Source organism: Podospora pseudopauciseta, assembly GCF_035222475.1.
Source record: "Podospora pseudopauciseta strain CBS 411.78 chromosome 2 map unlocalized CBS411.78m_2, whole genome shotgun sequence".
Classification (NCBI taxonomy): Eukaryota; Fungi; Ascomycota; class Sordariomycetes; order Sordariales; family Podosporaceae; genus Podospora; species Podospora pseudopauciseta.
In genome coordinates, this window is record NW_026946663.1 from 1,829,654 (window position 1) to 1,855,010 (window position 25,357).

Consider the following 25,357-nt stretch of genomic DNA (forward strand, 5'->3'; position numbering starts at 1 on the left):
AGCGAGGCTTCGAAACCACGCGCCTGTGCATGATGTGGCGTTCTTGTTGGAGACGTTCATGCAGGGTCTCAGCTCTTGGCGATAGCTTCACTCGACCCGGATTGCTACGAAGCACCCTCATGCTCGATGATGCAGCCACTTCAGGGGCTTTAGAGATTAAATATGGCTGATTCGAAAGTCTGTGTGGGAGGGAGGTGAGAACGCCTAGGCTTAGTGGCTTGCTCAGGGGTCAGGTAAAATGAAATAGAAGGGCGCCAATGGGTCTGGGATCTCGCAAGGTTACGGAGCTTTTGAGTAGAGGAGAAGTATAAACAGGTGGTGATGTCTTCTATTAACTAGACTGTGTTCTCAACAGGGTCACCCCTTGCCTTCATTCGACCGATTACCTACCTGCCTAGCATCGAACCATTCAGTTGTCATACGTAATTACATTTCCAGACTTGAATTCAACACAAGCCGCCATGGGAAACAATGTATGCGCTCCAAGGGGACAAAATGGCTATAGCTGCGACTTCGAGATTGTCAGGAGTAACTTCTTTGGAAACCTTTCGGCAAATAACTTTGACTCTGGCAATGTCAGTGCCCTTGAAGAGATGGAGCAAGTCGGAGCAGATCCTGACATTGCCGGGCCCGGCGTGAGTTCTTCACTTCCATCCTGCTACAATTTGGCACTTATGCTGACAAAACTAAGATACTCGTCGCCGTAATAATGGCATTTGTCGTGTCCATTCTCATTGCCTTTTTCATCCACGTGTTGGACCTAGTGGAAATTTGTTCAGGACAAGTGTTACATCCAGGCTGCCGATGTTCGAGATTCAAGGTGCTAACAGGACCATACAGGAGCAAACCAGCAAAGAGAGTCCACCATATTCTTAACAAGATCATGCTCTCGTGGAGCGATCAGCAAATTGTCCTTGGTATTGCAATTAGCACAGCTGCGTTTGAAGAGTGGTGCAGCTTCTCAACCTACCACCTTAACATCATCAAACACTGGCTGATTCTCTCTTCCATCACCCATGTCAACGCCCTCCTTGTTCACTGCAATTACTTCCAAAAGAAAAAGATTGTGGCAACAACATTGAGAGCTGGACTTATCTCCCTTCATGTCATCTTCACCGGTGTTGTGGTATTTGGACACGGACAAACTGCCGAGAACAAAATCCCCGAAATCCACCATCAAACGCCCCTGCAAATCCTGCCAGCAAGCTGCTTCTTTGCAAACTCCACAAGACCCAGCCTCATTCAACAAATGCATGTGGAAATGCCGGAAACCGAGACCAGTTCACTTTCGAGCAAGTCGCTGTTCATCTGGGGAATTGTGCTGATTGTTTGCAGCAAGCTGACACTGTTACGTCATCTTTGGGCGACTGAGGATAGGAAGAAGCGTCGTTTCATGGTATGGTGCATTCGACTAGCCCTGCTTGGACTGAATGTGGCACTGGGTGTAATTGCAATCACTGGTGTCCAAAGCATTCGCAGCTGGATGAGTGATGAAGGCTTGATTGATATTTCAGACGGCTCGGAGAGCGAGTATTCTTACGGGCAGTACCTCTCAGCTTATCTGGCATTGTTTGCTGCCTTCCAGATTGCTGAAAGCTTCTTTGGTAAGAAAGGCTCCCACCTGAACGATATGTCTTTTTTGTCTTAGTATCAAAGGCTCCTGGTGCTAACTATTTGACTTTGCAGAAGATATTGAGGAGTAGAATCTCTTATACGGAGGTCAAAATGATCCAGTATGATGTATCTGGCTACCTAAGTATGTACGATTAGCGGTTTTCGTATGGGTGCTGCCTGTGGGCATGGGGGTGGAGGAATGGTTTCATCTTTTCAACGTACCATGTTTTCTTGTCGCTACAGAGGTGAAGATCAAGGGGAATTGTACCAACAGTTTCTTAGTATGCAAAAGATTTGTCGAGATAACTAAACCTGTATTTTAAGCGTTGGTACCCCTTTGTGCGTCTAGTGAATGGTGTTCCCGCTTTAATCACATGAATTCCATCTCGCTCACTTTCCACTCTCGCCATGCTTCCCCCTGCATGATGCCATCTACATAACAGTCTCCAACAAGTCTGAACCGATTGCAGTACTCTCTTCTCACTACAAAAGGGGAACGACCCCCTGCCAAAAGCGCCACATCATCGTCAACCTTCGTGTCATGCGGTACGAGTGCTAATCTTCCGTCGTCTAGCCGTGCCAGTGCCTGGTCAAGCGGTGTTGCAAGCACGGTATCCAATCTGTATGGCATGCCGAGAACGTAGGATAGTCTACTGTTCAGAAGATAACCCCCAACAGCCGGGACCAAATAGCTGGCGATGGTAGATTCCAAAACGAAGTTGGTAAAGACTATTGCAACGGTCTGTAATCCTATCCAACACAGTAGATAAGGCGGGACTTTACCCATACCGAAGAAGTTGATTCCAAGTAGTAGATGATAGGCCGATGGATAATAGTAGAAAAATCCAACCAGCCTTAGTAGTCTGAGAAATGGATTCCATCGTATAGATCTGGCCTGAGTGTGGAACTGTGCTATAGCCTCCACGATAAAAGTTTCGTTTGGATAGTCGGTAAAAAGAGAATCAACCATTTCGACTCCTCTCGGGCCCTTCATCAAGGTTTCAAACATGGCATACAAAGGATTTGTCTCGCTCCTATCACCTAGCCAGGTCCCGTCAGAGAGAGCTAGGTCGGCATACTCCAAAAGGATTCCCATTGCTGCGCCTTTTCGAAGACAATTTTCGAAGTAATTTATGGTCAGCATAAGTAGCCCTGACCTGGTTGATAAGACGCTCCGCATGATGCCATTGTTGAGTCTTTGAAAGGTATCTGCTTGAGAAGCGCGAGCTGCGAGTTTAAGGACTCCCCAGGGTGTCCTGTGGCCAACAAATAGATGGTGAATTTCCATCGGTCGACACACCGCGGTGATCTTCCCCGCGATCATTCCGTAAAGTATGAGAATACTGTTGTCACGCAACTGTGGTGGTGGACATTCGGAGTCCCCGGACGCGTTGTAAGCGTTGTATAGGGCAGGTCTGACATCTCCTGTCCGGTTGTATGGGTTTCCCTCTGTCAGATCCCATCGAGGACGTGGAAGGCATTCCGAGTCGTACTGCCAGTTTGGTACCCATGATGGCAGATCATCGTCTCTTTTTATGAAGCTGGGAGAGCTACATTGAACAAGCAACCTCAGGTCTTGCGACTGTTGCAAGATTTTGAATGCGATATGTGTGTAACACTGAGCGGTTGATACCGCGTACTTGGGCCCTGGCAAATCATCCATGAAGAACCGGCGTTCATCGGGGCGAAGGAGACCAATTAAGCCATATACCTTATCCCGGTTATTTTTGGCACACGACCAACGAAATTGAACCAGCAGATGGGAAAGGCTGTAAAAGACACGAGGCTCGTTATCCCTCTGCAATCTCGTGGTTTCATCCAAGGCACGGAAGTTTGGACCCATGCCCCTCAAAAACCACGGCAAACACTGCTCCATCGTGAGGATGAAGATCTTAAAGTCGTCCCAGTCCAATGTGCACTTTGATGTGAGAATTCGTGATCTGGAAGCAAGGCTCATCTCCTGAATGACCCAAACACGACTCCAGTACGGATGCCGGAGAATCTGAAGTAGACCAACCACAATGTCGTCGGTGAAGGAAGTGTCTTCTCTCAGCGCAGCCGCGGTAGCGGCATTGTGTATTCGATTCAAGTTTGTGTTCTCATCCGTGGTAACGACAGTCATAGTCAACGCTGCAAGAAACCTCATTGTAAGTTCCTTCTGTCTCCACTTCACGGCGTAGCTCTTGCATGCTTGGAAACAAAGATTGGCGTTGTCAGGAAGAAAGGACTCGGTGAGCCAGATCAAGACCTCTTCTGCTTGGGTGTAGATTTCACCCATGAGATCAAGCTGCTGTCCTTTTTCTGGTGCTGCTTCGTTCTGATCGATACAAATCGCGTCAATCCATAGTCGCTCATTGACAAACTCGACGCTAAGATGCTGCAATGCCCAATAGAGGTTTCTCGTCACTTGGAGTTGAACCCCGTTGCATTGGATCGTAAGAGGGTTGCTCGAGTCGCCCCAGACATAGGACAGAGCCTTGTACTGCGTGCTTGCCAATGGAGCAACCTCAAGAGACCAGCGGCCATCAGAAAAAGTCAAAAGGCGGATATAAGGGCCTATCGCGTCGGAGGGTGGTGGCAGGGGGAGATCGAGGTGTAGGGGAGAGGAAGTCATTTGAAGACGTAGTTGGAAATGAATCACCGTGTATAAAAAGCCTGATAGGTCAAAGGTTGAGGACAATGAAAACAATGATATGATGTCGTAGAATCTCAAAGCAAGAGAATTTAAAAGGCTCAATCATGATGCTCTGAAAGAGGGGTTGTGCGGCTGAAGCTGGGCCTGGTCACGATGCAGACTATTGTGGCTTAGCGCCCACGACGTTGATATGCCAGAAACCTGAAACAGAAGATGGCTCGGCCTCTCTTGGCCAGGAAAATACCTGGTACCTATCTCAACTTCCAGCGGGCCACACACTTCAGTAAAAATACTGCAAATGTAGAAATGGAGGCAATCTTGCTCCTTGGTCACCTTTCGCCCAAATCATTGTCTCTCCACTACAGGGGGGGTGAGCCCCTGAGCCCCTTTTATGGGTCCCATGACACAACAACAACAACAACAGGGTTAGGGTTACTACACTGCTACATCTCAACGTGTTTTCTCCCAATCCAACTGAATTGTGAACAGTCTCCGCTTATTTCTTTGTGATACACGAAGACATGCAGTAGATTCAGGACATGCTGTTGACGTGGAACTTTTGAAAGGTGTGAACACCTGAGCGCTGTTCCTGAGTTGCCGCAGTGGCTTTGTCAATAACTGCCACACGCACTTCTCCGCCAGGGCCATGACTATGGTTTGCTACTACTTTGAATGATAGAAAAAGGCATACCTCAGACGACCTACGTTTGTGACGTAGGTCTTTACTAGGTACTGTTTGGCCGGCTTCAATCCCCTCGCTGTTTGGTCCTGGCAGGTCCAGAGCAGACTGGGGTCTGGGAATCAGGTGCCTGGGCACAGCAGATTGGTTGCTCTGAATTATAGACCTAGAGATAGATCATGAAATGAATCAGGCGGTGGATCTTCAATCTTGATGGAATGGATGTGCTCAGTTGTGAAACTGCATACACTCGCCTTTCACCGAATTCGCCGTTGATATGTGATTGATGTTGGTAACATGCGATCTTATATGAAAGCCCGTAGTCGAGCATGGGGATATTCAACATGTCCGTCGTCACCAAATCGAAGTTTCTGTATTTGATATCATACCCCCATGGTTGTGAATCTCCAGTTGATATGCTCCAAGAAGCCGACATTGGTGACCTTCTAGAAGCTAATTTCAGTACGCACCTCAAGATGCAATGTCGCGCTCAATACATCAGAAGAAAATACACGCAACTGACCGGGGGCCATGCGGAGGGTCCGTTCGTTTGCCAGCAAGGGTGAGGCTGTTGAGAAATCACACCCCGCCTGATGACTGTAAACGGGAGCAACATATCACAACAGTCACCCAATGTCGGAAGGTCGGCGAAATTTTGACACGGCCGTACTCCACCCTTCACTTCCCCGGAGCAAACCAAGGGCCGTTTCACGACCGCCATCTCCCCATTTTCCTTACACAGCCCGCAAACTCAAACCACTGTCCGTCAGAGCGTAGTCATGAGGTGGCCATCTTGAGATAGCGACGCATCGTTCAGTGGACTAGCTTGGGCTTCCACGTGTATTTATATGTACAAGAATCGCTTCACTGGGCTATTTACCCAGTCCCTTTCCGTCACACTCAGAAATCAACAGACCGAGTCATCGCCAAAATTACAAAATCAATCTCGCCGCTGCCGTCATGCACGTCTCCAACCTGTGCCTTGCGGCGACCGCGTTCCTGGCCATTGAAGTTCAAGCCGCGCCAGCCACACAAGCCACAACCAATGCCCTCCACGTTGGTACCCAGAACAGCCCCGTCGGCCACCACTGTGGGGTCTCGACCTACCTGAACTACCTCAGCACCTCTCTGGTCGATGACTGTCTGAAGATGCTCGATAACCTTTCGCCTGATTCTGGTGGTGGCGGTGAAGATGGTTTGAACAGAGGCGATATGGACTGGTGGGTCAAGTCAGACTCTAACCTTGCAACTCTAACGTTTATGCTTTGCAGGACCATCGTCGGCGACTTTCACCGGGAGATTGGCAAATACTCAACCTGCGCGTTCGGCTGCCACGTCACCTACCCCCAAGGTGCCCTCGCCATGATCGGTATCGATGATGTTCGCCGTGTGGTGCAGAGGTCGATCGAGATGTTCAAGCATGCGGGCGATGGGGGAGATAAAGTTGGAGCTCAGGGTGATTTTGAGTGCGACTTTGCTGGCTCGGCTGGGAAGACGGTCAGTTGGTATCTTTTCAACCCGATCATTAACTCGACATGTTTTGGTGGTGGGCCATGGTCTGGATGATGGTGAGAGCGGATTTGGGTGGGCAAGGTTAGTTTTTGGAAATAGTGTTAGGGTACTGCTGGCGGACTTATACACTGTTTTAGGGTTGGGAGAAGTGATATCCCTGTCTGACAGCTGAGACTCTAAATAATTTGATCATCTGTTTGCCCTTGATGGGCTGATATCATGTCACTTCTACATAGGCTACTTTGAGGTATGTCATGACACTCAACAAAACTTCCTTCAGTGACCTTCGGTCGGAGCTATATTGCGAAAGCCTCTTTCTTACTCTTCTATAGTTCTCTAACCACTTTCTGGTCACTACCTAATCTGAGAAGTCATCATAGCCCAAATCCGCAAGCTCAGTCAACTCAGCATTCATATCCTTTGTCTCAGGAACCGCCCACACCTGCTTCTCCCACTGCTCGGCAGCCAGCTTATCAGCATTGGCCTCATCGTCATCCTCATCACCATGTCACCTATCCTCCTCAGGATCAGCTGGACGCCGAACGCCCTGGGCCCAAGCAAAAAGGTTTTGTGGATCCCACATTTTCTTGACTTCTCGAAGTGCAGCGAGATTCTTCCCATAATATGCTCGCTCGTGGAATTTTGTGGGGAAGTCTCGGTCAGGAAAGTTGATGAATGCCGCCGTCCCATTAAACGACAGCGGCCGAAGCTCCTTCTTCACCCTGGCCAAGAAACGCCTTATATCCACCTCCATCCACTTGACTACCCACTCGATCGTAACATAGGCGTGGAACACTGCTTTCCGCCAGAAGAAGGCGGAATCGGTCGGTTTCCTCTTCGTTGCTTTTGCCTCCTGAGTGAATCCATGTGACGAGGAAGTTGACCTGTTCTCCGTCAAACTCTTTGTGAAAACTCGCCATCAACATCAACCGTGGAATGGTGTCAGTAACATTCTCTATGGTGCCCTTGTCATCATTTCCGAAAACAAAGGAGCTGTACAGCTCGTAAGTCTTGTTCTGTGGATACGCTCGCTCCATTTCCTCCAACCACTGACTTGCGAGGGTTTCGTACAGACACCGTGTCGACTTCTAGGCGAGCGCCTTTTCGTTTTAGCTGCTCCTTCAAGCTCTGAACTTCCTCCTCTACAGTATCATTTTCTGTGGGTCTAACTTGAAGCAGCTTCTCGATGGTCCTGTCGTATTCACTCTTGCTGCCGTTGAAAGAAATATTGAATTTGACGCCGCCCTTGTTTGACTGTCTGAGGTCACATGTGCAAATCGAGTCAATCGTCATCTTATCCGGCCAGTTTGTCAGGTAGAATGCGTTCATTACCTTCACGACGTCATCAGTAATCCCGCCTGTGCGAAACCACTGGTATCTCCCAGCCACTACAAATCCGTTCAAGCTGCTCAGCTTCCGAACCCTGAGCTTCATCCGCACCACAACACCAAAGCTGGCAGCGCCAGCGCCTTGGAGAGCCCAAAACAGCCTCTCCTCCGGGGACCCCTTCTTGGACGTCTCTCTGACCGTGATCAACCTCCCATCAGCTGCTACAACCTTCGCCTCCACAAGCGTGTCACACCCCATCCCGAAGCTTCGGGTAAACGGACCAAGCCCACCACCGAGGATGAAACCACTCACACCCACAGTCGAGCATCCCCCCCCGTTGATGATAAACCTGTCGTGTTTCCCAATGACTAACGTCTCACACCATGCCCCACCGGGATACAGCGTCCATGGTGATGATCATGGAGTCCATATCTAACGATGCATTGTTCATGTCCCGCAAGTCGAGAGAAATGCCCTCGACAGCTGTTGAATGACCGGCGTAAGAATGGCCATTGCACTTGACTGTCACCTTGAGTTTCTTCTCGCGCGCTTGGCTGATGACCGCCTGGACTTCGGTGGCTGACTTGGGTCGGACGACGCAGGCAGGCCTCGAAAAACGGCGCAAAAGGTTCGAGCTGGCAATCGCGTGTCTGTACTCGGGACTTGCGGGCTTAAACACAGTTATCTGTTGTTTCTCAAGGGCTTGAATAGCTTCTTCCATCCTGCTCATTTTGTCCACTCGCTCAGGGCCGTGGAAGGTTGCAAATATGTGCGAGCAGTCAAGAACTTCTGTGGTATTGCTAATGGAATGTATGAAAGCAGAATCGGAGATATGGGGGACCGATCACGAATTTCACACCTGTTACTGTCATTAGTACGATCAGTAAGACAAGAACCAGGGTAACAGTTCCACTTACTGTCGCGAGGATACCTGGCCTCCACCAACCTATTTCCGCATTCCACTATTGCGTTTGCCTACTCGTCCTTGTCTTCGCCTGAAAGATCACCGTCGGTGATTATAGAAACAAGGAGCAGTCTCTTCAGAGTTTTGGTTCGAGTTTATCGTAGACCAGCGGCTGAATGATTTTCGATCTTAGATTGGTCCCGATGGCAGTATCGCCGTTTGGGCTCATGGAGTTCAGAATGCTTCCATTCCGAAAGCACGGAAGACACAGGTTCCCGCGGCATGTCAATGACAGCGGTGTTACCTGGCTGGATGCAGTAAATGTTCTTGCTGAATTGCCAAAGAACCTTGATCGAGGGTGCATCACGGGGTGCTTTGAAGGAGTCGTTCTTAGAGAGGATGTCTGATGTGTCAATGGCTCGAAAGGCGTCCCGGACATTTTTCCACCCATTGATCTCTCCCGACTGCATCCAAAGTCTGTAGAAGACAACCATTCGTTGCAGAATTCTGAGCACCTGGTCAATGTCATGCCCGTGAAGTCGACCCAACTCTTTGGGAGCCATGGCAAATTCTCCTGCTGCGATGACCCAGTTTTCATAATGACGATAGGTGATGTTGAGCATGATCCGGTCTCCCCACATCATGTCGTCCCAGAGAGCAGCAGGAAACGCATTTGGTTGATCGCAGGCCAGATCTCTGATCTTGTCAAGCTCGGCGCGGGCACCAATATCTTTCTGTCTTTCAATCTGAGCAAGTTCTGCTTGGTGTCGAGCTTTGAGGGTGCGAGGATGCCTCTCGCCCAAAACCTCTTGATAAATTTCGGCTGACGTTCGGAACATATCCTCGACTTGGTCCCATGATTGACAGCACTTCTTAGCCCATAGAAAAGGCAGTAAAGACCATACTTGTACCGAAAACTGGCACAAGCCAGCTTCGCATCACAGCTCTTGGGAATAAGTTCCACAGCGTTCTTTTCCAGACTTCTGAAGTGGTGATAGAGGTTCCCACAGTCAGTCTGGTCCAACATGCTAATTCCTTCTGCAACGTCCGGAAGTATTGCCGAGACACACATTACTGCATGTTCCAAGCGCGGGAGGGCTTCCAAATTGCATGGGTCCTGCAGCCTTCTTGGACCGACAGCTGCAACTGCAAGTACATCCTGAACGATCCATCATGGTCGTTATGCAGGCAGCAGAAGTCGTTCAGAGCAGCCAGAGCCTCCTCTATCTGGGGTTTGTATAAGCGCGTCCCACGTCTGGCCTCTGTTGGCGAAGCGGTGTTCAAAGGAGAGAAAGCCTTGGGTCGTGTCTCTGGCACGCTCAGTGGGCCCCCAGAGTCTTTTCGGAAAGGAAAATAATTCCTGGATGTTTTCCAGTGTCGATTTCTGCTGGTTTTGAGCGTCGGAAGAGTCCCGGTAGAAAAGGTAAGCTAGCAGTGGTGTTTCTGGGATCGAATTCGTGCCAAAGAAGCTCATCAGGAAGAAAAGATCGAGTGCAAAAGGGGATCGCCTCTGGGCTCGACTAATATATGTCTGCCATCTCAAATCCGAAGCAGACCTGCAAAACAGATAAAATCTCATCTCTTGATTCGACCATCCTGCTCCAGTGCTCGCAATGACTTTAAGCCGCTTGCATATAACCCCAAAGGTGGTTTTGTCAATGTTTGCAGTTGCGGCTGCTTGAGTAATCGACAATGGCATACCACCCAGCCAGTCAAAGATTAACTCCAGACAAGACTCGCTGTATTGATCAACTCTTCCGTCAAAATGTTTTTTTTAAGCAGCTCCACTGACTCCGTTATGGATAAAGAACCGCATTGAGTAAAATACCAGATTCGTTTCCTTTTAGGAGCTTGGAAGCCATGCTCTTGCCTTCAGTGGTGAAGACGATCGTCCCATAAGAACACCGGGGTAGCCTGCTCTCAAACTCCGCGATATCATTTATCCATGGCATATCGTTACTTTGATTGGCATTATCGATTATCATGATCCAGGGGCCGTTCCAGGCGTCGTTGAGCCATCGGAAAATCCAACCTGTGCAGTGGTTGGTCTTATAGCCGGGAATATCGCATGCTCGGGCCATGGCGTTAAATGGACTAATGAACCTGGAAAGCCCGTCCGAAATGTTTACCCAGTAAACCGAGACTTCCGGGTGTATCTCACGCACAACATGAGCGTATTCTATCGCAATCGCTGTCTTTCTGACACAGATATTATTTCTCTGTCAGCACCCACGAGCACCAACTCAGGAGATGCACGACGACTGCAAGGCAAAGAATTGAACAATCTCCTGATTGAGGGAGTATTCTTCGGCCTCGATTGTGGTCATTGTGAAATGTGAAGGTGGACTTGGAGAATGTGTGAGATGATATGTGGAATGGAATGGAGGAAGAAGGAGATGGAGATGGGAGAGGAGAATTCACGGGTAACAGGCAAGAAACAAGCTGCCTTACTGGCGCCTTGTTGCATTGCGAATGTGACGCTTGGGTGTTCTGCTGGCACGCCTGAATTTGCTGAACCATCCCGCTGGTACAGCCAGCCCGATGGGAAGCGAGCCGCCGTAAGTTAATGCGGCAAGCTGCTTGACCCACGTACCTATTCTCTTTCCCCAATACGTGCTTGGCCCCCCAAAGTTGGCTAGAGATTTCCATCAAAGTGGTCTTCGGATTCCGTCGAAGCCATGCAGAAGGTTGAGATGTAGGATTAATGTGAGTTTGGCCAACCCGGCGACCGGAATGGAGATGAGAAAGCTGTATTGAGCATGGATGCTGTGAGACAGGTGGGCGGTGGGCTTTTGTTGGATGAGATGGAAGAAATAGGAGCGGAGTTGGCAAGGAACGAGAGAGAGGTATCTCCAGGAGCTACCTACACGCCAATTCAAGGATCTATTCTCATTACTCGTTACCACAACATAGATATCTTCTTGAGATCAGATGGCAAACCTTCACCTTGTTTCACGATGATAGTGTGTGCGGACTTACACCTGATAGGCTTGCATTCCTTGCATCAAAGTGTGCATTGCATTCCCCCGATGAGTCAACGGCGAGTAACCATTGAAGCCAAATCCTGCAAAGCAATTGGACCAAAGCCCGAATGGCTCTTTCGGTTGTTCAAAGCACTCTCACCAGTAACCCTACCATCCTGTTCATAAATAGGGGTGGCTACTCGGCCTTCTATCTGCCAAGAGATCAACAACACAATTCACACTTGCTTTTTTTCACGATCATTACCCATAGCCACTGCAATCTTGTGTTCTAAACTGAGACCATGGCCAACCAAACTATCGAATCCACCTTCCAAGCCGCCATCTCCGCCTCCAAAATCAACGGCGTCGTCATCTGCGCAACCAACACCACCGGCAGCTTCACCTACAACCACATCGCCGGCTCACGCACCCTTCTTTCCGGTGAATCCCTCCCCCACCAACTCAACGACATCTTTTACCTCGCCTCCGCAACAAAGCTCATCACCACCATCGCCGCCCTCCAAGCCATAGACGACGGGCACCTCTCCCTCGACTCCCCAGACACAATCTCCCAATTCGCCCCGGAACTAGTCAACAGACCCATCCTCTCCCCAGACGGCGCGACCCTCACCCCTCCCACCAACCGCATCACCCTCCGCCAGTTACTTTCCCACACCTCCGGCCTGGCATATCACTTCCTCCACCCTTACCTCTCCGCCTGGCGCGAGAAGAACCAAGAGCCCCTGCAACCAGGCCACCGTCGCCCAGTAGAAGAAGCATTCGCTTACCCGCTGATCTTTGAGCCCGGAACATCCTGGTCTTATGGACCTAACCTCGATTGGGCAGGGCGTATCCTCGAGAGAGCGACGAATACCACCGTCGGGCAACACGTCCAGGAGCGCATCTGCAAACCACTTGGCATCCCAGCACAAGATGCCCAGTTTTACCCTGTCGAGGGTGATGAACCCAGATCTCGAATGGTCGACCTTAACCCCTCTGACCCGGAAGGGCTGGGGTTGGCTGTTGTGGGGGTGACAATGGATATGAACAGGCGGAGTGAGGGGGATTTTGGTGGGCATGGGATGTTTATGAGTGCTGAGGGGTATATCAAAGTTCTTCGGTCTCTGTTGGCAAATGATGGAAATTTGTTGAGGAAAGAGACGGTGGAGGAGATGTTTAGGGATCAGATTGGGGCGGAGGGGGAGGAGAATGCGAGGGGGGTGTTTGATGGTCCTACTGGCATCTTCTACAGGGTTGGGACGGAGGGGGTCAAGGTTGGACATGGGTTGGGTGGGTTGTTGACTTTGGAGGGGGTGGATGGGTGGTATGGGGAGAGGACTTTGACTTGGGGTGGGGGGTTGTCGTTTGCGTGGTTTGTTGATCGGAGCAATGGGCTTTGCGGGTTGTGTGCGATACAGCCGGCCATGCCGGTTGATGTGCGGAGTCTTTCGGATTTGAAGAATACGTTCAGGCAAGATGTTTATAGGAAGTTTGAGAAGTGGAAGAAGGAGGAGAAGCGGAAGTTGTAGGTAATGGACAGGTACCTAACTAACCTATGTGCATGCCGCTAGAAACTTTCTCACACTCACCCGCCATCTAGACCCTCCGCGTCTTCTTCCCCTTCTTCCCCTTGCCCGCAATCGTACTCGGACTAGTCATCCTCCAAAGATCAATCTCGATTCCTTCCACTTGCCCATCCTCGTCCACCACCGGCGTAGTAATCCCCACCGCCACAATTCCGCTCAGCCACCCATACGGCGTGTCTGATCCAGCCTCAAACCTGACCCTGGTATGCAACACACCCTCAGGTTGCTGCGGGCCGTTGGCCGAGACGTAGATGTCTACGCCATCGGTAGTTTTCAATTGATACCGAGCGTCGACATAAAAGTTGCCCGCGGCTGGATTGCCCAGACCCCAGTCACCCTATAGAAGAAACCTTGTCAGGGTGCATGAAACGGCAAGACAAGAAAGGCTAGGTGCTTACTCCATAGGCAGGAACGGTGGCATTGAAGAGAGGACCGATGAATGTCCCGCCGGCAAGGGGGAAGACGGTACGGCTGCCAAAGGTGCTGGAGCCGATGCTGAAAGGGGCGGAGGCGGCGATGCTTGCGTGGCCGAGGTAGGAGAGGCCTGGTGAGGCCGGAGCGGAGGCTGTGGCAAGCGGGAGGAGAGGGAGGAGCGTTGAGAGCTTCATTTTTGCGTGGGTTATTGGTGTTGGAAGTGATGAGAATGCGTGTTTGATGGTTATCTACCTGTTTACGATGTTGGTAAAGAAGTTGGGAGGGACAAGTGAGGCTGTAGTTATACTTCTCGGTCGCCATTCCTCAAGCCAGTTGGAAGGATGGCATCACATCTCAGCAACAAGGCGAGCCAGGTACATAGGCATAGTGTAGTAAGCTACACGCTATCTCACCAGGGTCATCGGACCGACGACATCACGTTCAAGATGAGTATCATTGGAAGGTGCTGTTTCTATTCATCATGCCAAGTGATTTATAACGGGTTCCATAAGCATGTCTACTGCTTTAGGAATATGTTAATTCCTTCGCTAAAAAAACATATGCAGACACTTATTCAGCTCTCGCACCATCAACTGGTGACAGACAGGGTCTGAGTCCGAGCAGATTATCAATTCTGATCTTTCCCCATGAGGCTCGATCTCTGGAGATTAACAGAGTAGAATACCAGGTATGAACGGTGGTATGAAGGCCCAATTTTCGTTACTTGCTGGGTGTTGGTTGCATTATGATAGCCGCTCCGATCTCTCTGCTTTTCTCCACCTATTGCCACCACTCCTGGACAAAGCGCTCATTTTAGCTGTGTTTACAGCAAGCTGTGTTTGGTTCTGTCAAAGGGGTGATCGGATTTGTTACGTTTACTGGACATTTAGTGTTCAGTGTCAAGTGTTATGTACCTGTGCAGATGATGGGGGGGAGAATAAAGGTCGAACCAACCGAGGCTGCTGCGCCACATTGAGAATTCGCAGTAGGAGGTCAACATGGGCGCAGGTGGGTGTTGGGCACTGTGTTCTGCCTGAATATGCAACGAATCACATGTGCCTCAGTCGTGCAGCTAACTTCCCCGCCAGTCTCCACGGATGACCTCTACCTGTCAAGTATCACCGCATGTGCGATACTCACGCTGGGTTGTCAAGTATCCCGGATGAGACAACATGGATCCCCTCACGTCCATCAGCCTGGTTGCCAATGTTGCCGCCTTTATTGATTTCGGCTTCAAGATTGTGTCCGCTGCCCGCGAGGTTCAAAGTTCCACAAGTGGGACGACTGCTACCAATGTCAATGCTGAGGTTCTTACTATCAACTTTAGGACAGTCGTCGCAAACATTAAAGGTTCTCGGCTTGCAGGTAACTCTCAGTTGGACGAGGCGAGGTTAGCTGCGCTTGTTGACGAATGTGAGCGTCTATCGGATGAGCTTCTTGGCCTACTGGACTCTCTCAGGGCCAAAAAGCCAGGCTCAAAGAGACATGTGTTCGTCATCGCCTGGAGGAACATGATGAAAAGGGGTGAAAAGGAGGCGTTGGAAGCGCGGTTGGATAGATGCAGAAATCAGCTGCAGCTGGAAATTGCCCAGCGAACGAGGTAAACTCTCGTCCAAGTCCCGTATCCTACCACGAAACATGAGTAGCTAGCTGACTGATGGTGTGCAGTGAAAAGTCCCTGGAACGTCTGGGGGTCATTGCGGCAAGTGGTGAATGCCAAACAAACGAGCTCGCTGTCATCAAACGTAGCTTGCACGATTTGCATCAGCTGCATTCTACCACCCAAACCAAACTTGATTCGACCTCATTTCAGGGGTTGAACAGCTTACTGAAGCTCTGCGGGCAAGCCTTTGAAAGCGTTGCTCTTTCCAAGCTCCTATCCTCCATTGGGTTCGAGAAAATGTCTGATCGACTTGAAAATATCGCCGAGGCCCATGCAACGACTTTCAACTGGCTAGTGGATGCTTCCGAGGCTGTGGATCCCAAAGCATCATTGGGAGATTTGGAATCTTTAGAGGCCCAAGAGTGGCTACGCTACACCGAGGTTCAAGATTCATATCGCAAGGTGTCTCGGGAGGCTCTAACATCGTGGCTTTTGGAAGGTAATGGGATTTTCCACATCTTCGGAAAGCCAGGGTCAGGAAAGTCCACGTTGTTGAAGCATCTGCTGAAGCACCCTGCTGTTCAGAATATGCTTGAAGGGTGGGCTGGAGGCAAAGCACTGATCAAGTGCTCTTTTTTCTTCTGGAAAGGTGGCTCGGTTGGCCAAAAAACGTTTTCCGGTCTTTACCGATCCCTTCTCTGTTCGGTCTTCAAACAGTGCCCGGAGCTGGTCCCATCAATTGTCCCATCACTTTGGCAACTGTGTTTGCAGGGTGGCAACGCTCAATTGACCGACGCTGAAGCGCGCCATGCTTTCCTGGAGATAATGGAGCGAGACGAAGTCTTTACACACCGAAAATTTGCATTCTTCATTGACGGCCTGGATGAGTTCGAAGGCGATGACACTGGCTTGGTTCGTACCTTTCTCAGTTGGACACGGCTCAGACCCGACAACATCAAAATCTGCGTTTCAAGTCGCGAGCTTCCGCTATTCCAAGAGCGTTTCTCATCGTATCCCAAGCTTCGACTACACGAGGTTACAAGTTTGGACATTATGGGTTATGTGAAGAGTACGCTCGAAGAGAATGAAGACTTGTCCTCGGCAGTCGACCACAGCCTCACCCTCCATCTTGGTCAGAAGATCATTGAGAAGGCAGAAGGAGTGCTGCTGTGGGTATCATTGGTCCTGCGGATTGTTGAGCGTGGTCTTCTTCAGGAGGACAACCCCGAAGACTTGGAGGCCAAGATCGATGGACTGCCTACAGAACTCGAGAATTTGTTTCAAGTCATATTCAACGCAATTGAGACAGAGGCTCACCCTATTGACAGGCGCAGGGCTATGCTCACTCTAGCTGTTTGCTTGGAGCGGACATCTTGGGAACTATCCAATGTTTTTCTTCATCAGTTATCCTTTCTGGATGAGTACGAATCAGATTGCAATTTTCTCTTCAAGAGTTTACGCAAAACAAAGACTATTGAAGATGAAGAAAGGCTACGGAGATGTCGGAAGCAAGTCAACGGACGATGCAGAGGACTTGTGAGCGTAACTGCATCAAGCGCTGACGAACCGGACGTGCCAATACCGACAAGAAGAGTTGAACAAGTTGCAATTACACACCGCTCCCTCATCGAATTCTTTTCGAAAACACAGGTCCGTGATGTTATCGAGGCTCAGACCCAAGGATTCAACATGACACACTTTACTAGCCGATCTTTCGTGGCTCAGCAGATGACAGAACCGGATCCAAGTTCGATAGAGGAATCTCACCTCCACTTCGACATTCTTGGACTCTTCAAGGTTGTATGGTACCATGATTTCATGAACACATCCATTGTGACAGATGTGCTTCTAGACTTGCAAAAAATTCCCTTTCTTTCATCCCGACTCAAGGTCTCGGGGGGTGGAATCTATCGGCCAATGGACTATGGGTGGTCGTATGTTTGGAGAAAGAGAGCGGCATGCCGTCGTCTTGTTTCACATAAGCAGGATCGAACTGTTGCTGATATCATCATTTTCCTGGCATTGAAATATGGGCTGCCAGAGCTCTTAACCCCACCCGAGGTGCTCAAGGGAGGGACACTTGTTCAAGCTGCTCAGAAGATTGGGCCGCAGCACCTACTAATGCGTATATTTGACACTTTACTGGCATCGACTCAACCCTCTTGGAATCAGCTTGAACTCCGACAGTATGACCGCCTTCTGAAGACAATGGCCATGTGCCTACGAGATGGGGCATCACCAAATCTCCCAGTCACTTGGCAACAAGACTACCCTTTACTAAATCGGTTTTCAGGAAAGATCTCAAGTCTGTGGGAGGTATTGATCTGGACAACCTTGTGTGGGTACGATAACGTGAACGGAATGCAAATCAACGGACAAAAGCGCAATTTGACCTTTTTGCCCATTTGGGTTCTCTTCCTGGCTTATGGTGCAGACACCGAGTTCAAGCTCCAGGTCGATACTGAACACACAGCATCACTTTACCAAGACGCTATTCGCATTGTCGCGCTTTTCAGAAAAGAACAAGAGGACCTCTTCACGCCGCTCTTTATCCCGCGGCTACAGAACTTGGTGGTTGACATGGCTTTGAAACAAAACGGGCTCCTCAGTCTCTCCGATATCACCAGCTTACTCTTCCCGGATGACTTTCACAAGTTTGTACCTCTGCTCGAGCAACAAGGGAACAGCGAACAGGACGGGGAGGAGAAACGGTGCGCAGTGCTTAAATCTTTTGGACTGGATTTAGATCACTGGGATCCTCCGCCACCATCGCCAGTAGTCGCAGTGTTTCCAGAAGTCTTTGGCTTGTCGATTAACAAGTTTGTTCTAGAAATGTTGGGCCCTTATGCGGTGGACGAGCCGCAGCGGGGGATTGTGGTCTACACCAAACAGGGTATCGAACTTTTGGACCGAAACAATCCAGCACATGACCGAGTCGACATTCTTGAGTAGGAGATCTTACCGCACGAACAAGAGAAGATTGTATCATATCATCCACCGACCATGCACCCTAATATCCTCCGCCGCCTTCGCCATGTCCCTCTTCATCCACGATTCAACCAGCACCCTCACCCCTTCAGGCGTTAGCCAATTCAGCCCCCATACCAACTGGACAACAACCCAATAAGCCGCCCAAACTGCCCACCCATTCGGATCAGGCAGCTCAAAAGCAACCCTAAACCTCTCTGGCAACCAACCAGCCATCAACACCCTCATAACCGGCAAAGCCCACATCAAAAACCAAGGCAACTCCATCCCTCTCAGCAAAACATCCGCCACCTGCTTACTCGCCTCTATAATCTCCAATGATTGCAATTCCTCATTAAAATACCTCTCAAACTCCCCCAACGACCCAGGCCACATCTCCAGCGGCATATCCAACGCGGTAGCAAACCTCCCAAACTCCTGACATAGCACCTCTTTCTCCTCCCGTGACATGGGTTTCTTCTCAATCGAAAACAGCTCGTGAGTTTTTTGGCCAGCAACGAAGAGGGTGGCTGCTGTCCATTTCTGGAGGAGGGGGTCGTTGGCGGTATAATTTGGGCCGTGGATGTGGGAGTCTTTTGACCTGTTAGCAGGGATGGGACAGGTGAGGTGGGGGGGGGGGGACAAACGTTGTTTTTTGATAGCATTGCAGATGAGATTGCGTTGTTCCTCGGTTCCGTGGACCACGGCGATGATGAAGGCTGCGGTTCGGCGGAAGCGGGAGATGGGGTGGGTGCGGAAGCGGGAGTGGGTGCAGGAGCCGAGGGCGATGCTGGGGGAGGCGATTTGGAGGAGGATGGCGTAGGGTCCGCCGAGCCAGGTTATGAGGTTGCCGCAGGAGGTCTTGAGGTGGTCTTCTGCGGTTGGGGTTGGGAGGAGAGGGACTTTTTCGTTAACAGGTGGTGGTGGTGGTGGGTTTTGGGGTATGGTGTTGGACATGGAGAACCGTGGGATATAGGGTTGAGTATTCGAGCAAGATGGTTGTTTCTTCCTTGGAAATGTGCTGTCGTTGAGTGGGTTCTCTGAAGGCTGGCTGCAGTTCTTGCTTCGCTGGTAAGCTTGCGAGCCGAGGTAGTGGATTTCCTTTGTTTGGCCTTTTTGTATCGGCGTCGTCATGGTATTTTACATCATTCTGAGCATACAGCAAGGGTCCCTTTGGCTTTGGAAAGCACATGTCTGCGTCTGGTGACTACTTACCTACTTATCACGGAAATCTATCTTCAGCTCTCAGGAGGTCCGGACAGCCCCGAGAAGTAGGCGAGTTGCATGCATGTCTCACCGTACCACCCACCATCACTCGACAGCCCAGGAAGCATCGTGATTTGATAAAATCACCCGAAAGATACCTAAATCAGCACAACATCAATGGGCTGAGTCGCGTTTGGACTTTTAGAGCTGATATCCATCCTCTGATAGGCAATACTGTCATATGTGGAAAAATAAGAGGTGGGTTACATCGGTCAGTCCCATGTCAGCATGTGCCACATCGGGAGGCCGCAGGTAGGTAGGCACTCATTCTGAAGAAGTGCATGACACGGTTGTTCTAAACACAGGGGCACATACGTCGAACATGCACCATCCATGATATATCCCTAACCCTGTCTCACGTACATGTCATAGACACTGCCGAAAGGGAATATACCAGCTGTAAGCATTGTGATAAGCGAAGTGGTCTTCATAATGGGTCAGGTGCGCTCCACGCAACCTCTAAGATCGATCTTTAAAGTCAAGCCAATGATATCAGTTGGTTTTGGATCAAAACCACACGGGACGGGGAGCAGGTGGTGATTCGGATAATCATTCGGCCGAACACCGATCATGCACACCTGCAATCACAATAATAATGGAGGGAAGTAATGTGTGAGTAGACATTGTGCTAGATCTGATGGCAACGATCGGCTGACCTCGAGCTGGCGGCGCGGTGAAAGCTCAACTTTCAGAAGAATCTCGGGCTGCGATGGCAGCACACGCTACGTTGCGGTGCTTGTACAAGATGAAAATACAACGGTAGTCGGAGGTAGCAAAGAAGTCATCGCCAGAGCGCAGGATGCGACCAAAGAGTTCCACTCGGCACTGGAAGCAGCCCTGGGACAAGAATCTGCTGGAAAATCATCGCACAGCTAAACTCCATCGTTCTCTCCCGGAATCAGGCATTTGTCTGTTTCGATGTGTTCGACGTGGGCTGCAGCGCTCAAACTTGAGCAGAGATTGATTCAAGCTGCGAGCAGCCTATACATTTTATCCAGAAGAGGGGAGACCGCCTTTTTCGTACGACGAGAACCGGGCATGGATAACTACGTCGCAAAGCGATACTCACAGATCAGAGCTTGGACTCATGGCCCCGGCCGTACTTCATGGACGGAAATAACCCGCCGGTATACGACAATGGCGTCGCCTTGAAGCATCAGAAATCGAGGGATTACTCAAAGATGAGGATTGTGTCGCAGAGAAGGACTATGATGATGGGGAAACCTTGCCATCTGTGGAGGGCAGATTCCAGAAGAATCCTGATAGGCTGATGGAAGGTTGGCGAGACCAACGAGGAGGGGAAGCAAGGATGACATGTTGGCCATTTCGAAGCTTGGGTCAAAAAGGACAGCAAAAGAGTAGGTAGACACGAATTCGTAAGGATCAACATTTTTGGCACGTACCTGCAGTATTTTAACGGCCTACGGCTGGGTATAGGTGTAGTTTATAGGTAAAAGATTGAATTGTCCGATAAAGAAGACAAGAAAGGCAAGGGGAAATACACTGCCTACAACGTCCTCTTATGTCTTTTAAATCCTCCCGACTTCCCCTACTAAACATACAAAACATCTACCGGAATTATCCAAACTTCCTCGTATCCTTTCCTTGTATCCCTTTCGTCGTATCCCTTCCTCATATCCCTTCCTCATATCCCATTTGACTTGCCGCCTCTGACGTCACTGTAAGAATAAAACCTAAACCGAACATCATCCCATAATACAGCAGACAGTGAGACAGTATCTAAACGTTTAGCTGGACTTTTTCATAGTATTTGTTTGGCATCTCATCGAGTGTTCTCCACAGCAGTATAATGTTTTTTCCAGGATATCACCAGACCAAGATAGGTAGGTAGGTAGGTAGATACGTAAGTCAAGTCTGCCCATTCGGCATCCGCCGATCCGGACAGTCCAATCGTAAGGTAGCTCATTGAACGCACATTAATCGACACACTGTTATGATGAAGGGGGGGGGGGGGTCCTTCAGTTGTAATCAGAGGAGAGCCTCCACTGTTTTCTTTGGAAATGCCACTCACACTACACAACACCTATTCGCTATCGCTACCACTGTCGCTGTTAGGGGGAGTAGGGTAGTTGCAAGTAATGCACCAAACAGCGTTATCGTAGTAGAGGCTGTTGTTTGGAGTCCCCCCGTGTGGGCTCGCGGCGCTTCGTCGTCTGTTGCAACGAGTTACTTTGGTTTGCTGGATGAAGTGGCATCGAGAGCAGCAGTAGTAATGCTTGTAGGTACACATGGCTGTTGAATTGAGAAGCTGGGACAGCTCGAGATTGAGTGCAGAATGGTTCAACTGGCCCGGACAGTGTAGAGGAAGGCAAGAACATAGCCGATATGCCCACTTACTGTGCCCGACCATCATTTCTGGTGTTACATTGGCATGAATTATGGTGAAGCCTTCCTACCTCTCTTTTCTGCAGTAGACGCGGCAGCCTTCCATATGGCCCTATGGCGCACATTCGTCGACTGAGGTGGTTACCTAACACCCTAAGTATAACCCTATACTATTCTTAAGGTAGAAAATATAGAGCCAATGCCTTACATAAGCCAACATCCTACAGATTATGATATACCACCCATATATATACCGGCCTATCATTCACAAAGAACATACCGAACATGCAAGTAAATTTGAAGTGAGTTGAGACACGGAGGCAAGGACCGCTTTCCTCCCCCCTCCCGCCATCCGAATCCTATGTGGTCGCCCAGCCAATTCTTGTTCCTGGCTCTTAATAATCTCCACCATGGATGCCAGCTGCAGGCCCAAGTCTCCAGAAAGTGATACATCTCACCGATACTCTGGCTACGTCACGAAATCCATACCCCTTGCGGACCTCAATTGTGGAGAGGAACGATGTTACCATCCATCTCAGAATCATCTTTGTGTACCAAGTAGGTACCTAGCCAAGATGCTTGAGAGCCTAGGAAATCTTGGTAAAGGGTCAGGCAAAGAACTCACAACAGAGATTGAATGCAGACTCTGTATTTGCCATGGGATTATGTATATACAGTACAACACCATCAACTATCAACGACCAAATCCAGCACGCTCCTTTGGGGGAATAGTTTGAAACAACAAGACCAAAAGACAACACAACTCCATCCCAACAAAATTACCAATGACCAACCAACCAAGCCAGCAGCGAACCTAGAGACCTGAAAGCCGCTTCCGCTACATGCAATGACCAAGCCCAACCCGTGTCATCCCATTCATGATGTCAAAAGCAAATCCAAGAAACTTTTATGACTCACACACAATTTACAGCTGAGCCAAGAGTACAGCAGCGCCGAAGAGGGCGGCCATGCCAAGAGCAGCACCCTGAGCAGCAGCACCAGCCTCAACAGGAGTGTCATCACCGTTGCCGCTGTCAGGGCCAGAGGTAGCAGTAGGCTCGGCAGGAGCACTGGTGGGAACAGTGATGCCAGAGGTGAAGGGGACACCGCCAGTGCTGCTGGCGCCAGAGAAAGCGGGAGCCTGGGTGGACTCAGCAGGGTTGGGCTCAGCGTCGGTGTTGGAGGGGTTGAGGACACTGTTGACATTATTAACACCCATCTTGGTCCGCCATGATCATCGGGGAGACTTACCCATCAATAACATGAATAACCCCATTGGCGCAAAGCACATCAGCCTTCACAACCCTAGCACTGTTGACAAAAACGCTCCCATCCTCCACCCTAAGCGTAATATCGCCCCCCTGGAAAGTAGTCGCCGTAGCCCCGTCCTCAATCTGGCTGGAATAAACAGTCTGCCCGACAATGACGTGATACCCCAGAATCCCCGTCAGCTGCTCAACAGTCAGCTCGCCAACCAAGTTCCCAATCGCATCAAACGCCGCGTTGTTGGGGGCAAAAAGGGTAATGTCCCGCGCGTTGGTAAGCGTCTCGGCAACACCAGCCTGCGTCACGGCGCCGACAAGAGCAGTGAGGTTTTGCTCCAGGAGGGCGGCAGGCAAAGGGGCGGGAATGGTGAGGTAGTTGTCGATGATGTGGATGGTACCGCCGGTGTAGTTGAAGTTGGCGGATTCAACAGTGCTGAGCTCGCCGTTTCCAGAAAGAAAGCTCACGCCGCCGTCAGCGGCCTGGACTTGGAGTCTCTGGCCGCCGGTGACGTTGCTGTACGCCGCGAGGTCGAGGATGGTGGGGAGGAATTGGGTGGGGGAGGAGGTGAGGTTGGAGGCGTAGAAGGTCCCGTTGAGGACGTGGTAGGCGAGGAAGGCGGTGAGGTAGTTGGGGTCGGAGAGGAGCTCGTTGGCCAGAGGGGTGGCGTTCAGACGGGCGAGGGCCTCGTTGGAGGGGGCGAGGAGGGTGACATCTTGGGCGTTGGCAAAGAGCTCGTAGATGACCTCTTCAGACTGGAGGAAGCTGGTGAGGGAGGAGAGAGTAGCCGCGTTCTCGGCGAGGACGTCGGCGAGGGTTTGGGCGTTGGCTGCCGAGGCGAGACCCAGGAGGGTGAGGGTCTTGAGCTGCATATTGAGTGTGTTTGGCTTGTTGTTTCTCAAAGCGAGAGCGAAAGTAAAGAGGAGAGGGGTCTCGTCAGGAGTGATGGCCCGGTGGCGCTTTTGAACGGTAGAGGCGGATGTAGATTGATAGATGTCTGTCTGACTGCCTGGCTGTCCAAAGTGTCTCGAACAATCACGGGGAGACCACGAGACTTTAAGCAAGGCCGGTTGACGGCGATGCATCCCTCGGTTTCGGCGCATATCCAAAGGCTCTTTCTCATCAGTGCCTGACCGATCTGAACATCCATCTCCAACCCTTGCTGCATCGACGAGCCGCATAGAACATGAGGCATTCCTGCAGGGGCTCCCAACCCGAATGCGAGTAGTCAGACTCCAACAAAACCTCCACACCTCTCAAGCCAAGCTTGGCATACCCGTCAATCCACCCCTGACAAAGAACAGCAGAGAGAAAACATACAGAGAATGTCGTCACTCTGCAGCGGTCCGTTGCTTGGCAGCTCTTGACCTGTAGGATGTGAGGTTAGTCGGCACGTTTTGTATCCATCCATTCAAAGGTTCCATCTTCGGTGGAAGACTCAACCCTCGAATTGAGCATCATGTACAATGTGCCTCCCTGCCGGAATCACGTCAGTCTCAATCCTCGACCGCACATGAGCGAGACGATGGGATATAACACCCTGAAAAACTCTGCTAACCCGCCGTGCTATGTAAATAGAACACGCGTCCCTGCGTTGCTCTACAAGTCCCTACTGCCCATCCACATCAGTAGCCAAAACCTTCTCTTCACAAACTAGTCCACCGACTCGGGATCCAGATCCCCCCGGCATCCCGGCCTCGGTCCCAAGCCGACCAAGCCGATCCAGAACCTGCTCTCATCGAATATTTCTTCCAATTTCGATTGCCATGTCTGAGGCCAAGCGAAAACAACACAACAAACAAGTTGGTGTTGAAGGAAAAGGAACAACACAGCCCCGATTTCACCAGATGGCGACAAGGGTGCAAGTCCCATCTGCGATCGCCAAGCTTCGGATCCGGGGGCAGTCTTGATCGCTGGGCCGCGCGCCGATTCGCCCTGCTGCACGGGGCCCTAACCTCAGCCAAACGGGCGCTAACTTTTTACGCATGTTTAGTGGAGAGCTCACTGTGGGGTATCTTGGAAACATGAACTGACGACCGCCTGGGGAAACGACACAGCTCAGCTTCAGCAAATTCTCCGAGCATTCCTGTTGGGTGGATTGCTTTGTCAGTCTTGACAAAAGCTCTCAAAGCTCCTTCATAACGGCTGTGTCATTCACTGACCGAGATTTGCTGGCTCATGAAACTTGTCGTGTTTGGTTATGGATACCATTGAACGACAGCCAAGCCACCCAGGCCGCGTCGCCCAGCGAATCTTCTCGATGGTGGGGATAACAG

General features: G+C 50.4%; 9 protein-coding genes across 9 annotated transcripts; 4 read left to right on the forward strand and 5 right to left on the reverse strand.

Moving 5' to 3' along the window:
• Positions 1-461: 461 nt before the first annotated feature.
• On the forward strand, positions 462-1,703 carry QC763_204750 (uncharacterized protein; the record flags this gene model as incomplete). Its single annotated transcript, XM_062909514.1, has 3 exons — positions 462-635; positions 881-1,604; positions 1,687-1,703. The coding sequence occupies 3 exons, from the start codon at positions 462-464 to the stop codon at positions 1,701-1,703; spliced, it is 915 nt and encodes a 304-aa protein (XP_062768308.1).
• Positions 1,704-1,984: 281 nt separating this feature from the next.
• Positions 1,985-4,228, reverse strand: QC763_204760 (uncharacterized protein; the record flags this gene model as incomplete). Its single annotated transcript, XM_062909515.1, has 1 exon — positions 1,985-4,228. One exon carries the CDS (start codon positions 4,226-4,228, stop codon positions 1,985-1,987), a length of 2,244 nt encoding a protein of 747 aa, XP_062768309.1.
• Positions 4,229-5,525: 1,297 nt separating this feature from the next.
• QC763_204765 (uncharacterized protein) lies at positions 5,526-7,018 on the forward strand. Its single transcript, XM_062909516.1, has 3 exons — positions 5,526-6,148; positions 6,200-6,687; positions 6,773-7,018. The coding sequence occupies exons 1-2, from the start codon at positions 5,889-5,891 to the stop codon at positions 6,492-6,494; spliced, it is 555 nt and encodes a 184-aa protein (XP_062768310.1). The 5' UTR covers positions 5,526-5,888; the 3' UTR covers positions 6,495-6,687; positions 6,773-7,018.
• A 111-nt stretch (positions 7,019-7,129) lies between these two features.
• Positions 7,130-7,874, reverse strand: QC763_204770 (uncharacterized protein; the record flags this gene model as incomplete). The annotated part of the gene is made up of 2 exons (XM_062909517.1): positions 7,130-7,525; positions 7,611-7,874. The coding sequence occupies 2 exons, from the start codon at positions 7,872-7,874 to the stop codon at positions 7,130-7,132; spliced, it is 660 nt and encodes a 219-aa protein (XP_062768311.1).
• Positions 7,875-11,938: 4,064 nt separating this feature from the next.
• On the forward strand, positions 11,939-13,165 carry QC763_204790 (uncharacterized protein; the record flags this gene model as incomplete). The annotated part of the gene is made up of 1 exon (XM_062909518.1): positions 11,939-13,165. The coding sequence occupies one exon, from the start codon at positions 11,939-11,941 to the stop codon at positions 13,163-13,165; it is 1,227 nt and encodes a 408-aa protein (XP_062768312.1).
• A 31-nt stretch (positions 13,166-13,196) lies between these two features.
• On the reverse strand, positions 13,197-13,830 carry QC763_204795 (uncharacterized protein; the record flags this gene model as incomplete). The annotated part of the gene is made up of 2 exons (XM_062909519.1): positions 13,197-13,559; positions 13,621-13,830. 2 exons carry the CDS (start codon positions 13,828-13,830, stop codon positions 13,233-13,235), a joined length of 537 nt encoding a protein of 178 aa, XP_062768313.1. The 3' UTR covers positions 13,197-13,232.
• Positions 13,831-14,613: 783 nt separating this feature from the next.
• QC763_204800 (uncharacterized protein) lies at positions 14,614-19,505 on the forward strand. Its single transcript, XM_062909520.1, has 3 exons — positions 14,614-14,644; positions 14,725-15,236; positions 15,305-19,505. The coding sequence occupies exons 2-3, from the start codon at positions 14,809-14,811 to the stop codon at positions 18,189-18,191; spliced, it is 3,315 nt and encodes a 1,104-aa protein (XP_062768314.1). The 5' UTR covers positions 14,614-14,644; positions 14,725-14,808; the 3' UTR covers positions 18,192-19,505.
• QC763_204810 (uncharacterized protein) lies at positions 18,030-19,618 on the reverse strand. Its single transcript, XM_062909521.1, has 2 exons — positions 18,854-19,618; positions 18,030-18,799 (listed from the first exon to the last, which is right to left on the reverse strand). Exons 1-2 carry the CDS (start codon positions 19,338-19,340, stop codon positions 18,225-18,227), a joined length of 1,062 nt encoding a protein of 353 aa, XP_062768315.1. The 5' UTR covers positions 19,341-19,618; the 3' UTR covers positions 18,030-18,224.
• A 2,770-nt stretch (positions 19,619-22,388) lies between these two features.
• QC763_204820 (uncharacterized protein) lies at positions 22,389-25,056 on the reverse strand. The gene is made up of 2 exons (XM_062909522.1): positions 23,070-25,056; positions 22,389-23,014 (listed from the first exon to the last, which is right to left on the reverse strand). The coding sequence occupies exons 1-2, from the start codon at positions 24,260-24,262 to the stop codon at positions 22,744-22,746; spliced, it is 1,464 nt and encodes a 487-aa protein (XP_062768316.1). The 5' UTR covers positions 24,263-25,056; the 3' UTR covers positions 22,389-22,743.
• Positions 25,057-25,357: the final 301 nt, after the last annotated feature.

Bases quoted from the DNA above. Each gene is read 5' to 3' on its own strand.
- QC763_204765 (XM_062909516.1), top strand. From the start codon at position 5,889: ATGCACGTCTCCAACCTGTGCCTTGCGGCGACCGCGTTCCTGGCCATT. The intron at 6,149-6,199 runs GTGGGTCAAGTC...TATGCTTTGCAG, and splicing joins AACAGAGGCGATATGGACTG to GACCATCGTCGGCGACTTTC.
- QC763_204800 (XM_062909520.1), top strand. From the start codon at position 14,809: ATGGATCCCCTCACGTCCATCAGCCTGGTTGCCAATGTTGCCGCCTTT. The intron at 15,237-15,304 runs GTAAACTCTCGT...GATGGTGTGCAG, and splicing joins GAAATTGCCCAGCGAACGAG to TGAAAAGTCCCTGGAACGTC.
- QC763_204810 (XM_062909521.1), bottom strand. From the start codon at position 19,340: ATGACGACGCCGATACAAAAAGGCCAAACAAAGGAAATCCACTACCTC. The intron at 18,800-18,853 runs GTTTGTCCCCCC...ACAGGTCAAAAG, and splicing joins CAATGCTATCAAAAAACAAC to ACTCCCACATCCACGGCCCA.
- QC763_204820 (XM_062909522.1), bottom strand. From the start codon at position 24,262: ATGCGGCTCGTCGATGCAGCAAGGGTTGGAGATGGATGTTCAGATCGG. The intron at 23,015-23,069 runs GTAAGTCTCCCC...TAATGTCAACAG, and splicing joins GTTATTCATGTTATTGATGG to TGTCCTCAACCCCTCCAACA.